The sequence below is a fragment of the Ursus arctos genome, unplaced genomic scaffold (assembly GCF_023065955.2).
Source record: "Ursus arctos isolate Adak ecotype North America unplaced genomic scaffold, UrsArc2.0 scaffold_18, whole genome shotgun sequence".
Classification (NCBI taxonomy): Eukaryota; Metazoa; Chordata; class Mammalia; order Carnivora; family Ursidae; genus Ursus; species Ursus arctos.
In genome coordinates, this window is record NW_026622852.1 from 58,360,587 (window position 1) to 58,374,865 (window position 14,279).

The 14,279-nt window shown below is 62.0% G+C and overlaps 1 protein-coding gene across 2 annotated transcripts in view; it reads left to right on the forward strand.

The window, feature by feature from the left end:
* Positions 1 to 1,488: 1,488 nt before the first annotated feature.
* COL5A1 (collagen type V alpha 1 chain) overlaps positions 1,489 to 14,279 on the forward strand; it is a 158,797-nt gene continuing 146,006 nt past the window's right edge. For both annotated transcript variants that reach the window (XM_048223084.2, XM_048223085.2), the window contains exon 1: positions 1,489 to 2,007. In XM_048223084.2, coding sequence (XP_048079041.2) covers positions 1,881 to 2,007 — 127 coding nt within the window. In that variant the 5' untranslated portion in view covers positions 1,489 to 1,880. The remainder of the gene's footprint in view (positions 2,008 to 14,279) is intronic.

The window sequence follows — 14,279 nt, forward strand, 5'->3', positions numbered from 1 at the left end:
GCACTCTAGGGCCCACACAGGGCTGGGGCTGGGGGCTGGGGGCTGGGGGCTCAGGAGTGTCAGGAGGAAGGTCTCATTAAGATGCATGAAAGGAAAGGATCAGCTCTAGCTTAACCAACACACACGCACACACCCCTCCTTCATACACAAACACAGGCACGCACACAGCTCACACACACACACACTTCCCCTGATTATATGCATGATTTATACAGGTTGCAAAAAAAAAAAACCAAAAAAACAACTGTAAGAACCGGAAGAGCATTTTGCTTTACTTAGTGTATCTCGCACCTCTCCCCGGCTGTCTGCGCGGCCCGTTGCGTGCTTTGTCGGCACCTGGAAGGGCACACGCAGCAGAGAGGGAGCCAGCCGGTAAGTTGGCAGCAGCTACCTGCCACCCACCTCAAGCAGCATGTGGCCATCCCAGCAAAGCTAACTTTTCCCCCTGTTTCTAGAACGGTGGGGACTAAACGCAATTGGGGAGTGTCCCACCAGTCTGGAGATGTAACTGGAGACGGAGCTGGGGCCTCAGCCCTGTCCCAGCACCTAGGTAGGAACTGTTTGCTCCAGGGGGTGGGGATGGACGCCTCAGGGGGGCCGACAAGTCCGTTGATCCACCTTCGCCCCTTCTCTTTTTAAGAACCAGCTCTGCAGCTCTCCGGGCCTGGGCCTGGGGGGCCTGATGGAAGGGGCAGCCTGCTGCTCCAGGGGCATCTCCCCAAGGCCTAAAGAAGCAGTCACCAGGGCAGCACATCCTGGTCCTGACCGCTCACTCCTTTGTCACCTCCCCAAGGGGCATCTTCTCTGGTTTCCTTTTGTGGCAGAGGGGTCACCAGGGACTAGGCGGGAGTGAGGAGGGGAGTGGGGGTTGCTGGCCAACTTCCCCTGATTAAGATCCCAGATGTACCATCTCCAGGCTCCTTCTGGGACCCTTGGGAAGCCAGACCCTCACTTGGGCTCCCAAGCCCAATGTGCAGTGGGAGGGAAGGTGGAGGGCGGGTCCTCTGGGCGGGTTGACAAGAAGGCCACAGTCTTGGGCGCCCCGATCTGGCAGGATTGGAAGTTCAGTCTCCACCCAGAAGAGGAGCTCGGAGCTCCACGTAAAAGAAAAAGTTGGGCTGCGCTGCAACTTTTTTTTTAACCCAAAGTGATCAAACTCGGGGTCCCTCCAGTGTGGCTCCTGGGGGTGGGCCAGGCGCGGGTACAGGGACAGAAAGAGTCGGGGATCCGGGTGGGCCGCGGGGCGCGTCCGCGCGCTCTCGCCGGGAGACGGGCGCCGCCCCCGCCCCGCGCCCGCGTCGGCCCCGGGCCAGCCCCTTCCTCGCCGCGACTCGCCCGCTGGCCCCACCCCCTCGCCCGCGGCGCCCAGTGGGAGGCGGGGGCCGGCCCGGCCGAGCGCTGCGCCGGGCTCTGATTTGCTGCGGGCGCGGAGGATCGACAGCCTCGGCGGGTGCCTGCCAGGAGAGAGGGAGGGAGGAAAAGGGGGGAAAAGCGCACGGCGCCCAAGGCGAGGTCGGCACTCCCCGTCCCCGCGGTTGGCGCAGGACCTCACTCGAGCGGAGCGCCCACGGGGAGCGGGTCGCGGGGCGGCGGCGGCGAGGAGGCGGCGAGAAGGAGTCGGAGGAGGCGAGGAGGCGAGGGCTGCGAGTCGAGTGGGGTCCCGGCCGCCCCGCGGGCCAAGGTCGACCCCCCGCCCGTGGGCGAGCGCGCCAGTCGGCGCCTGCCCGAGAGCCACCGCCACAAAGAGAACGCCGGCGCCTGCTCCCCATGACTTCCTAAAGCGCGCGGTCCCCGCCGAGTCCGCTCCCTCCCGGGCCGTGCCCCGCGCCCCCCGTGCGTCCCCGTGCGTCCCCGCGCGCCCCGACCCGCGCCCCGCCGGCATGGACGTCCACACCCGCTGGAAAGCGCGCAGCCCGCCGCGCCCGGGCGCTCCGCTGCTGTCCCCGCCGCTGCTCCTGCTGCTGCTGCTGCTGCTGCTGCTGTGGGCGCCGCCTCTGAGCCGCGCAGGTAAGGCGCTTGGGCGCGGGGGGCGGCTGTCATCCCTGCCCCCGCCCGCCTCCCCGGGGCTGCCCCGGCCTCGGGGACGGCGCGGGCCGCTTCTCCGAATGGCAGCCTTGGGCGCCGGGGCGGCAGACGCGCCAGCACGGTACCCCCGCGCGCCGAAGGGCCGGCCGGGAGGGGCTGTCGCGCGCGCCGAGGAAGGGCCTCGCGTTGGAGCAGCCAGAGGGGCTGTCCACGAGGCCGGCAAACTTTGTCCCGAAACTTAGCTTCTCCCACATCACTCGCGCCCGGCGGCAGAACTTCCTCTCCTGAAAACTGGGAAGGGTCGCCCCCTAGAGTCACAGCCTGTCAATTCCGGCCGGGCTCCTGGGGTGAAGGGACACTTGAGCCCCCAAGCCCTGCACTCCTCCTCCCCACCACCACTCACACTCCAGGCTGGGTCTCTGCTTTCCTAGGAGTCTTGCAATCCTGGCCACTAAGTGCCCGTGATCGTGCGGAGCGCCGGCTTCCCACCCCCAAACCTCCTGGCCCCCTGGGAGGCAGGGTTTTTTTTTTTTTTTTTTTTTTTTTTGGGTCTACTGGCAGAGATGGGGTTCGTGGAACAGAGCCAGGAGATGGTGGTGGAGGTCGGGCAAAGTGGCTCAGATGGCGCACAGATGGGGCGCTCCTCCTGCCAGAGGGCTCACTTGGAAGGAGCCCTGTCCTGTGGGGAGTCTTGCAGCTCCCCGCCCCTTCCCCCTACTCTGCCTCCTGATGGGACAGTGGATTCTAAGCACCACCTCTGTGGTTACCTGTCAGAGGGGTCTTCCCACAGCCTCAGACATCAGAGGCCCCGGAAGACCCTGTGAGTCCCCATTAACAGGCGGGGAGACGAGGCTCAGAGCTGCTGGTGCGAGGTCAGGGAAAGTGAGGGGCACAGGGGTGGGGCAGTGGGGTGGCTCCACTGCCCGCCCCCTTCTCTCCTCCACTTTGTAATTTGAAGCCATGTGGGAAGAATCACTTTCCATGTTCCGCTTGCCAATTAAGATGCTCTTTCCCTTTTTCCTGGCATGATGGGTGTGTGGTGGGCCAAAGGGGATGAGCGGGAGTCAGGGTGTCCAGCCAACCTGGTGCTGGGGGAGACGAGGGGTACCTAGCCTAGCTCTGGGGACCTGGTGTCTTATCCCCCGGATGCCAGCAACATGCCCAAGATCCTGGGCTGACTGACTTTGCCTCTGTCTCTGGGGATCAGTTGAAGGTGGAGGACAGTCGTGGTCTCCAGGAAAGTGGTCTGGAGTCCATTGGGGGATGTGGTCAGGGGGCCCCATGGTGGCCTTAGCCCTGCCCTGCCCCTCAGATGGGCTTTCCCCAGGAGCCCAGGAGGGAACCCTTCAGGGGAGTCTCCACCCCAAAAAGCTGGGGCTGGGTGCTGGCGGGGGGAGCATGCCTTTGGCAGGTTTGCGCTGGGCTCTGCCCCTGCGGTCCCTGCCCCCTCCATCCCCTCTTCCCCGAGGGGCGGCCCCTTGGAAGCAGACGCGTGGCAGGGGGGCTGAGGAGTTGCACAGTTGCCTGTTGTTGGCAAGACAGTGAGAAAGCATGTGAAGAAGTCACTTTTCTGAGCGGGTTCCCAGACCTGTCCCCACCTCCTGGGGTGAGACCGGTTTTGAAGTCCAGGTCAGGGCAGCGCAGGGCCAGAGAGGGCGGCTGGGCACCCCAGATGCGGGAGGTGGGAGCCTGTTCTCTCCATTTTGGGACTCGCCAGATGTTTTCCGAGTTTTCTCTGAACATGGCTCTTTTTTCCTACCTTCTCCTTGGCCAAGTGTGTAAAGGAATGAAAAGTAAGATTGCATTTGGGGCCGGTTAACGTTGTAAGGGGCGGAGGAGAGTATGTGAAATGAAACATGACCCCAATATTTGGAAATTGAGGTCATCTCTTCGGCCCGACATTGGGCGACTCCAGTCACGTGACTGCTTCTAGCAATAATTTTGTGGGAAGAGTTGTCCAAGTTTTGTGGGGCTCGACAGATAAGAAATGGTTAACTTTCCTCTGACTCAATCAAGTTGGCTGGAAAGACACCCTTTTCCATCCTTCCCCCTTCCCCTCCTCCCCAGAAAGGAACCGTCAGTGGGAGGAGTTCGGGAGCCAGGCTGGCTCCCCAGAGCCCTCTCCCTCATCTGGTCCAGATTTCAGCGGCTGGAGGGGCTGGAGCTGCGGTCGCTGCCTCGCGGCTGTGACCACCCGGCCGGCCGTGGCCGCAGGGCCGGAGCGCAGAGTACCTTCTTCTGTGATGTTGCTCCAGGGCTGCTTCTGGGGTGCTGGCCAGAGCCTGCCCCGTTACCCCACCCTTCAGATATTTCTGGACAGGCACCAGGGCCACGCCCTTAGCCCAGCACAGCTGATGCCCGCCTGCCCCGCCCCTGCCTTCTGGCCTTCTGGCCCTGCCTCCTCCCTGGATCATAGCCACTGTTGGGTGGAGCCCAGGGGGGCGGGGAGCAGATGCCCACTGCCTCCCACCCCCCACTTAATAACAGAACAGCAGAGACCAGACTAGCGCTGAGCCCCCGAGGGTCAAGGATGAGTCACCCACACCCCTGAGGCACCATGGCCCAGCCCACACTGGAGCCCTGGGGTTGCATTTAAGGAGCAAGGCTGGGTCCTTCCCCTGGGAGACCAGGCACCTGGTAACCATGGAAATGGACATGCTGGCCCCTGCCTGGCTGCATCATCTCATGGGACCCTCACAGGGGCCTGCAGGATGAGGGACCCCAGATTGTGGGTCTCTCTGATCTCTGCTTCCCGCATGGCCATACCTCACTGCCTCAGGCTTGGGGGGGGGGGACAGTGGGAGAGATACCTCTTCACCTCCACTTCTCAGCTCTCCCTGGGAGAGGTCTGGTGCCCCAAGCAGCAGTGAGGGGGGGGTCCTGCCCCTTGTGGCCCCAGGGTGAGGGCCCTGTTGCTTTTGTTTCCCCTCCCTCCACTCCTTCCCTCCCTCCTTCCTTCCTCTCTCCCTCCTCCCTCCCCTTCCTCCCTCCCTCTCCTCTTCCTCCCTCCACTCCTTCCTTCCTTTTTTCCTCCCTCCCTCTACTCCCTTTCCTTCCTTCCTTCCTTCCTTCCTTCCCTCCTTCCCTCCTTCCTTCCTTCCTCCTCCCCTCCCCCCTTCCTCCCTCCCTCTCCTCTTCCTCCCTCCACTGCATCCTTGTCCTTCCTTCTTTCCTCCCTCCCTCCCACCTTCCCTCTCTCCCTCCCTCTCTTCTTCCTCCCTCCACCCCTTCCTTCTTTCTTTCCTCCCTCCACCCTTTTCCTTCTTTCCTTCCTTCCCTCTCTCCTTTCTTCCCTCCTACTCTCCCCTCTTCCTCCCCCCTTCCTCCCTCCCTCTCCTCTTCCCCTCTCCAGCCTGTCTGTCCCTCCTTCCTCCCTCCCTCCCTCCCCCCTCCCTCCCTCCCTCCCTCCCTTCCTTCCTTCCTTCCTTCCTTCCTTCCTTCCTCCCTCTCTCCCTCCTCCTCCCCATCTCCCCCTACCCCCCCTTCCCTTCCTCTCCCTCCTCTCTTCCCCCTCCTTCCTTTCTCACTGGAATGCCTTTGAGAGGGACCAGACTGACTGCGGTCTCCACTGTCCTGTCCTTCCCCTTTAGCCGGCCGTTCACTCATCTTCGAGACCTTGCTGGACCCTGAGGGCTTTTGCCTTCCACCCAGGCTGACCCGGAGGGTTATGGGAGGACAGAGGTTCCTCACTGCAGGAGCTCTAAGTCTTCTGGGCAGGGGCATGGAGGTTTGTTTCACTGTTTATTTTTGTGCCAAGTGTCACGTGTCACTTGACATAGTCTGGGAGGGCTGGCCCCATTGGGAAGATCAGGGGAAGCTTCCTGGAGGAGGTGACACTGAACTTGGTCTTTTCTGCCCTCTTCTTCCCCTTCCTTAGCAGGTGCCCTCCTCCACCTCTGGATTTACTCTTGTCCACCTCTTCTTGGCAGGACATACCAAACTCTGCTCTGGTGTTCGGTGCTCTCTGGGGCTGCTTCCCTTGGCCGGAAAGCCCCTCATTAACTTGGTTGGCAGGGCGCCCCCAGCTCTGCTTGTCCTGGGAGGGCTTTGCCAGCAGAAGTGGCTGCAGTGAGAAAGAGGGGCGTCTCTGTGTGTGTGGGGAGGGGGGATGAATGGAGATGTGGGGGTGTCCGTAACTGTCTCTGCTCCTGCGCGGGGCTCATGCATCAGAGCAGATGGATCACTTCTGCAGACAAACTGACAGCCTTGGCTGGGGGCTGGGGACTTCTGGCCATGACTTTGGGTTCCTGTGCTGGGGGACAGGCAGTTGGTGTGGGAGGGGATATCTGATGGCTGAACCCCAGCGGCGTGATGGACAGTTGGGGGTGGCCTCTGAGACCTGCTTGTGTGGCCAGTCACCCGGCCTCATCTTTCCTGTCTGGAAAATGGGGAGAGCTGCTATGAGGGGTGGTGACGTGGAAAGCCTGATGTAAAGTGAGCCCCTGAGTTGGGAGAGGACATGCCACGGGTGCTCTTCAGAGTGGTACTTTTGCAGAAGGAACCGAGCACGGTGATCCTCCCCCTCCGGCCGTCGTCGTCCCGCGCCCCCCCCGCCCCCCCCCCCCCGGCCATCCCAGAAACAGCCCAGCAGAGGGAGGTGTGGCTGTCCAAGGAGGCCCCGTTCCTGGAGAGCACTGTCACCCCCAGGCTGGGTCAGTGTGGGCCCCTCATCTGCTCCACAGCACCTCCTGGGCCATTTGCACGGGTTGTAGGTGACAACGTATGTGAACACACTTGACAAGCCCCTTGGGGGGCGGACACATGCATGTGTTTCTGGGTGTACGTGTCGGAGCACACGCACGCGTGCGATGTGCAGATTTGTGTGGACCCACGTGTCTGTGTGTCATGTGTCCGTGTGTGTTTGTGGGTATTACGTATGCCTGTGTTTACGTGGTTTCCCGAGGCCCTTCTGTGTTTGGGGGCCCAGGGCAAGATGACACTGTTCTCCTTACTGTGAGCTTCCCCCGCCGGGCGGGAGATGCCGAGATGAACCCTGGCCATGCATGCAGCCCACAGGGGAACCACGAGGCCGGGGGTCCTGCGGCAGGGCTGGCGGGGTCCTGCGGCAGGGCTGGCGGGGTCCTGCGGCAGGGCTGGCGGGGTCCTGCCGGGCATGATCCCTTGATGAGGGAGGGTGGCGATGTGATACTGTAGTTTCTCTTTTCCCCTTAGTTGGGTTCCCCCGTAGAAGCCACTCCGGTGTCTGCACCCTGCCGAATGTTCCTTCTAAGATCTCTGGCCTGGCTCTGCTCTCAGGGGTCCTGAGGGCTTTGGCCCTTCTCGCGGGCAGACCTGCCCCTGCTGGGGGCACAGCATGGGGACCCCGTGTGGGTGATGCTCAGGCTGGCCACACCCCAGCTCCACTCTTACCAATGGTGCATTTAGCACCCCCATGCCTCAGTTTCCCCATTTTTAAGAAGGGGCTGATGATTCGCGGTCCTGCGGCGCTCTTTGTGCGGGTTGAGTGCACAACGTGTGCAGAGCACAGAGTCAGCCCGGTCACCACCCACCGTTTGTCCTGCCCAGACCCCAAGGCATCACGAGGCAGGGGGTATGGGGTCCGGTGCCAAGGAGCTCCCGGCCCTGCTCGCTGGCCGCCTGCACGAGCGGCTCCCTCTCTCTCCCGTGGACAGCCACACTAGCACCTCCCTCGTGGGGGAAACAGGAGAAGAGATGACACAGAACATGGCCCGGTGAGCTTATTAGACGGCTTGCCAGGACTCCTGTGGTGTTGAGGCCGGGCGAGGTGGCTGCCCTTCCTCCTCGGGTCACCCCCACCTTACACGGAGGAACTGGAGTCCAGAGATGGGAACGCACCTGCCCACGTCCCACCTCAAGGACTCTGGTCTTCTGCCTCCGTGACGTGACCGTGAGTGACGGCTGGTGCGCTGTACATGTTCGTGCCGGGGGCGGGGGGTGCATGGGGGGGTTGCCAGCTCAGACGCTGTTTGGTGCGTGCGCCACCCCAGGTGGCTGGAGAGCCGTTGAAGGGACGGACGGATGCACGGTTGGGTGTGAGTGGGTGTGTGTGGCTGTGTGGTGTGGGTCACGGGGGTCACATAGTCTGAGGCATCATCCCATCAGCTTTGACTCACCCAGTAGTTTTCTGGCAGATCCCCAACCTAAATAATAACCCCACATTAGAAGTCAATGTCGCCATTCTTGGGTGACTCAGGCCCAAGAAATGGAACCACAGTCTGACCCAGTTTCTCCAAAATGTCATTCCACAGAGCTCCAGGGGGCGCTGCAGGGTCTCTGTGCGTGAGCCCAAGGGTCCCTTTGTTTCCTCTTTCCAACACCTGTGATGGGGCAGGTGGGCGGCCCTGTCTGGCTGGGTCCTCCCGGCGCACCTTGGCAATAGGGATCCTAACAACCTCTTTATTATTTTACCGAATGCCCGAAGATGCCATCAGAATGTGTGCCCGCAGCAGAAGTGCTTTACGTGTTAAAACTCTGAGCCTGCATTGGAAAAGTAGTGATCTCACAACGACTGAGAGTGAGAGTTTCAGCATAACTGGATGGTGGGAAGCAATCGTCTTCCGTTTCTGCCGAGGGTGGGTGACTGAGATGGGTGGCGAGCAGCTCTGGTGGCCGCTCCTCCAGGTGGAGGGGTTAGAGGGAACCATAGAGAGGCTGGCCCCTGCCTGGAGAGATCTGGAGTGGCGGTGCTTATGCCCAAAGTGTTGGGGGACCTCCAGTGCGACCCAAGTCTGTGCCCTGCACCGAGCGGCAGGTGCACGGGGTGAGCGATAGCTGAGCGTCCCGGCCGTATGGGAGCTTCTGGTGCAGTGGGGGAATCAGACTCCCGTCCAGGTGATTGTGTCCAGGGAAGTGCAAAGTGGGACATAGGGAGTGCAACATTCACCAGCAGGTAGGGTGTGCTACCGGCCAATCAGAGGGGAGGCACCTACGAGCCCTGTGGAGCGCTGGCCAATCAGAAGGGAGGCACTTTCCAGCTCCACGGGGTGCTGGCCAATCAGAAGGGAGGCACCTATCAGCCCTGTGAGGTGTTGGCCAATCAGAGCCCGGCTTGCTTTGTCAGGCCCCATGGTTGTTGGGGTCCTGCACTGGGAGAGTTTGAAGGGAGGCGTCTCTTGGAGGACCAGAGGGCACTTTCCCGGGTGTGTCCTTCCTCTGGGTCTTGTTCATCTTCAGTGAGACGCTGTCCTGGGTCCTCCCACCAGCCCTCTATCGTGTGGGGCTGGTCCCATCCTGCAGAGGCGCACGTGGAGGCTTTGCAGACCCAGCTGTCTGCAGGAAGCCAGTGCCCACCCCCACCCCCCACCTCCCAGTGATAAGCGCCCTCATACTGGTGTGGGACCATCACAGATGCTGGTGCGCGTTGTCATCCTCCAAGCCAGGCGAGGGGGCCATGGCAGCTTGGGGCTTTTGTTTCTGTCCTTGTGCTTGAGAAGGGGTCCGTGCTCTGCCCACGGTGGGCAGCCTGGGAGCCTTGGCCTTGCTGTCTCCTTCATCTGATACTGGGCTGGTCAGTTCCCGCCGCACTGCACCTCGCTGAACATCAGGGCCGTCTTGGGGAGGAAAGCTGGGCGGCGGTGTACCCAGTGGGCCCCTGGTGCCCTGGCCTGCCTGGGTGGGTTCCTCAAACCTGGTGTGGGGGGAGCCTGGAGCCCAGAGCCCTGCACAGGGGCGTGCAGTGAGACGGGGACAAGGAAGGGCCGCCTCTCAGCCCCTGAGCTCAGTTTGGTTGTGGGAAGCCTGAGCCGTGTTTGGGCCTCTCATCCTCCATGTCTGCGGGAGAAGTGACTGGGACCTCTTCGCTGTTAGGTTTCTTCCTTGCTTTTCCCTGTTCTGTGCTGTCTGGAGACAGTGAGCAGTGCAGGGGGAGCTCCAGCTCGCTCCTGGGGACGGAGGTGCAGGAGGTGGTCTCTGGTGCCAACGCCCCATGGAGATGCTGCTGTCCTTCTGAGGAGAGAGTAGCGGCATCCCAGCGGGTTTTATGCGGAGGAGGGAGGGACCGTCTTCTAAGGCCTCTTAGACTGAAAATGCTCGCACCAGAGGGCAGGACCTTTCTACGATGGAAGCTTGGGAACAGGATTTCCAAATGGAATTATTTTCCATTAGTTACTCAGATTCATAATTTAGATAAGGGCCCTTTAGCTCAGAAAGTACTGCTTGGACAGTGGCTACATGTCACTGAACACGGGGACCTGTGGGGCCTCCTGGGCACCCAGTGTGGTGGGGCCGGCATGGGGGGCGCGAGCAGTAAGCTCCGGGGAGGAGCTGGGGTCAGCCCAGAGCGGGAGGGTGTGCAGGGGAGGCCGGCGCTGTCTCCCCGACCAGGTAAGCTGCAGGTTTCAGCATAAATGGTGGGGGCCACCTACACGGGGAGAAGGGCCAGGAGGGAAGAGGAGGAGGCAGTGGAGCCACCTTCAAGAAGCAGTCATCAGGGGAAGTTTCAAAGGTAGCGCGGCCCACGTGGGGCCGACCAGGATCTGCCCACGGCCGACCTCATGCCGTCCACCCCGGGGCCTGTGCCACTGACGTCCTGTCACACTCAGCTGGAGACTGCCCAGCACATTCAGCGCGAGTCCTTCTCTCTGTGTCGTGTCGGTGCGGGAGGGAGGATGACGGCCCCACCAGAGGGACACGGAGATGCGCTTGGAGTTCCGTGTCCTGGGCCAGAGGGCGGTAGCGCCGTGCGTTGCCGGTCTCTCCGTTCCCCTGGGAGCTGGGGGGCAGGGCGCCTGCATCTTACCTATGCCGAGTGCCTGGGCTCCGCACCGAGGAGCACCTCTCTGTGTCTCAGTTTCCCCATCTGTGAAATGGGCACAGAAACAGTGCGTGTCTCAGAAGCCTGCTGGGAGGACTGGAGGCATTCGCAAGGACTGTCCCAGCGCTGGCGCTCACAATGACGACTGCTGCGTGTTCAGCGCAGGCATGAGTATGGGGCCTCCGTGTGGATAGATACGGGGAAGCTCGTTCAGGCCTCGGAGCTGAGCCACTTGGGACTTGTCAAGGTGCCACAGGAGAGAGGGCAGCACCCTTCTGTGTCCTCTTTAGGCCTGAGGAAGACGTGGGCCAGGCTCATGGTGTCAGCTCTGGGCTCTCCACCTGCTCCAGGCCGAGCGGGACACTCACGAGACAGGACACTGGGTGCGCTGTTCACGCGTGGCTCCATGTCCCCGGGGCACTCAGGCTGCTGGGGCCAAAGAGCAGAGGACAGTGTGCGGCCAGGCGTGGCTGTGGCTGAAGGCTGTGGCTGGGGACCGCAGGGACACCAGAGGCGCCGCCCGCTGCCTGTGCCGTCACTTCAGCGGGATGTCCCGGCCCCAAGGGCTGGTCCCAAGACAGCAGCTTTGCTGGCATTTTGCAGAAGGCTGGAGCTCCCCGGGTCCGGGACCCTGGCCTGGTTGCCGGCTGCTTTCTGGGGTTGACTGGGAGCAAGGGAGGCAGGTGAGTGGGTCCGGTTTCCTGTGAGGTGGGGCTCTGAGTGGGCTCAGCCAGAGATCCCCGAGGGCGAGAGCAGGAGAGGGAGCCCTCCTCTGGGCTCCCGCGCCCTGCGTGGGGCCAGTCCCCGTCCCTCCTGCAGTCAGCACTCCTTTGACTTTTGAAAGGGAAGTTCAGGAGAGGAGGGTGGGAAGCACCGGTGAGTCAGCGCACAGGGACTAGGACAGCGGCTTCAGAGGCCAAGAGAGCAGGGTGTGGACCCTCGCCTGTGACCCCCAGTGCTTTACTGGACCTCTGTGATCCGAGGTCGCTAATCGCCACATCAGAGGCAGTAGCAGCACAGAGAGGGGCGGCTGGGGGGATTCGCGCTGCTGACCCGCGTGTGGATGCAGAGCCCTCAGCGGGCAGCAGGGCAGACAGAGTCCTGTTAGTAACGGTGATGTCTGGGGTCAGGGTTGTCACTGCAGTTACCAACATGTCATCATAATACCGCACACCGTGGTCGTTACTTTGTGCCGGTTGTTATCACTGGCAGAGCTCAGGGAGGCCGCAGTCGTCAAGGGGAGGGTGGGGGTTCAGAGCCCAGCTGGACTTCCGGGGCAGCTGACCAGTGAGTGCAGAGCGCCCGGCTAGTGATGGAGGGGCGAATCCAGGCGGGGTCGGGGTGCGTTTGACACATAGCACTCCCTGGGGGGCTGTGTCCAAGCTTCTGCACTGAATACCGGGGAGCTACTTTGGGGTGGGGGGGCGAGGCCTGACAGCAGACAGGCCCAGGCTCCAGGGGAAGGAAGTGGATGTCTTACTGGGAGCCAGTGGTCTGGCCTCTGGCCTCGGGGTGGTTTTGCTGATGCATCCACTCAGAACTGGAGGGCTTGGGGGTTCCTGGGGTCAAAGGCTGCTGAGAAGTGGGGGGCAGACTCCTGGGGCAGGCTTTGTTGCTCGCTGTCCTGTGGCTGGGAGGGGAGCCCCGTGGTCTTGGATCTCCACCATCGGGGGGATGGTGTGCGAACCTCGCAGATTCATCCTGGGACTCGCAACTTGGAGGACCTCAGGTCTGTCCCAGGGCTCCTTCTGTCCCGGGTGGTCTGATGGCCGCTGTTTGCCAGACCACCCTGGTGGCTGATGGCACCGGGGTGGAAAGTGCTGGAACCTAGTCTCCAGAGCCCCTGGTTTTCACCTGCTTGCCACAAACCACAGGGCTTTCCAACTTCTTAAAGCTGCCTTGCTCACCAGGAGTGTAGTGAACGGTGCTTCAAAGTGGAGGCTCTCCCTGTTTTCCTCACTTCATGGCTTCCCGTTGCATCCATGCCACCAGGACCTGCCCGGGGAGAGGAGCACACTGCGGGCAGTGCAGGCCAGGCCCGACTTCGGCCCCCAGCTCCGAATCAGCCCTTCTTCCCCTCCCTACAGCGCCCTGGGCCCCTCCGTGTGGACACGTTCTCACCTCCCCTTCCCGAGCCTGTCCGATTACAAACAGCAGCCTGGCCCTGGAACAGGGTCTGCGTCCGGCCGCAGGGAGGGCTGCTGTCCAGGGGCTGGAAGGCACAAGGTGGGGGTTTCTTCTCCCCTCGAGAGGGCCGGGGATGTGGGGACAGGCTGTTTGGCTTGACTGGCCTGTAGGTTCTTGGGCCCGCTCACCATTCTGGTGGGCCGCAGGTCAGCTGGGGGGCTGTCAGGCTCTGGGCCCGGGGATTCTCCGCACCCCGCAGGCCTCTCCTGGTGAACGGAGGTAGGGAGAGCACGTGATGCAGGAGGGAGGTGTGCTTGCTCGCACAGTTTCTCTGAGGGTAAAGAGTGAGATTCTCTACGACTTCCCTTCCTTTTGTGGGCCGTTTTGTCTGGATGGCATCCTTCCAAGGTGAAAGGCCTTACCTCCATTCCACAGGCCAGAAGACTGAGGCCCACAGAAGCCTTGCCACTAGTAAGTGGAAGAGTCTCGGCTTCTAAAGTACTGCGTCTTAGTTACGGAAATATAATTTTGTGCAGGCCCTTGGGAACAGGCCCCAGTGTGCGGAGACGGCATTCAGAGGGCAGACCTCACAGCGGGGGACGGGGGGGGGGGGCTTGGCCACCTCCTCCTTCTCTGGGGTCTTCATCCCGGCAGCAGGGGGCTGGCAGGGGGACGTTGGCGAAGCCTGGTGGCCACCGCCGGTGACCTCTCTGCCCGTCGTCCGTCTCCCCAGGCCTTGGTGGGTGGTGGGTGGTGGGGGGTGGGTGCTGGGCCCGAGTTCAGGAGGAACTGGGTCTTGGGCTCCACGGCAGCCTCCCCATACCTCCTAGATGAGTTCTGCGGGGGTAGGTCGCGGGCCCTGTGTTGGGCTGCGGGGAGAGTGTTTGTAGGAGGGGGTGAACTGCCCCGGTCTGAGTCAGTGTTTCCATTTCTTAGGGAAGGAAAGAGCGGGGGGGGGGGGGGGGGGGGAGGGGGGGAGAGGATTATAGCCAGGTAGGCCTTGCCTGTTTCGTATCAGCTGACACGCGATGAAAGAGATGCGTGAGGGTCTGTGCCAGAAGCTGAATGTTGTCAAAGATAAGGGTGGGGTCTCCTTAAGCCATTCTCCGCTCTGAGGGCTGCAGGAGTCGAGCCCCTCCGGTGTCCTAAGAGTTAAGCTGGTGTGGCTTAGCCGCGGCCTCTCCTTGGTGGGGGGAGCTGGGCCAGGACCTGACCCACATCTTTAAACCATCAACATTGCAGTAAAGGAAAATAAAAAGCCCCAGAACTAGTGCCCCGAGGCCTGATTTTTGAGCCTGCCCCTTATCTTCTTAGCACATTGCCTAGGATGGTCCGAAAAGCCAGGGAGAGCGCGCAGACTTGCCAAGGACCAGGATCAAAGCGTTCTGCCCTT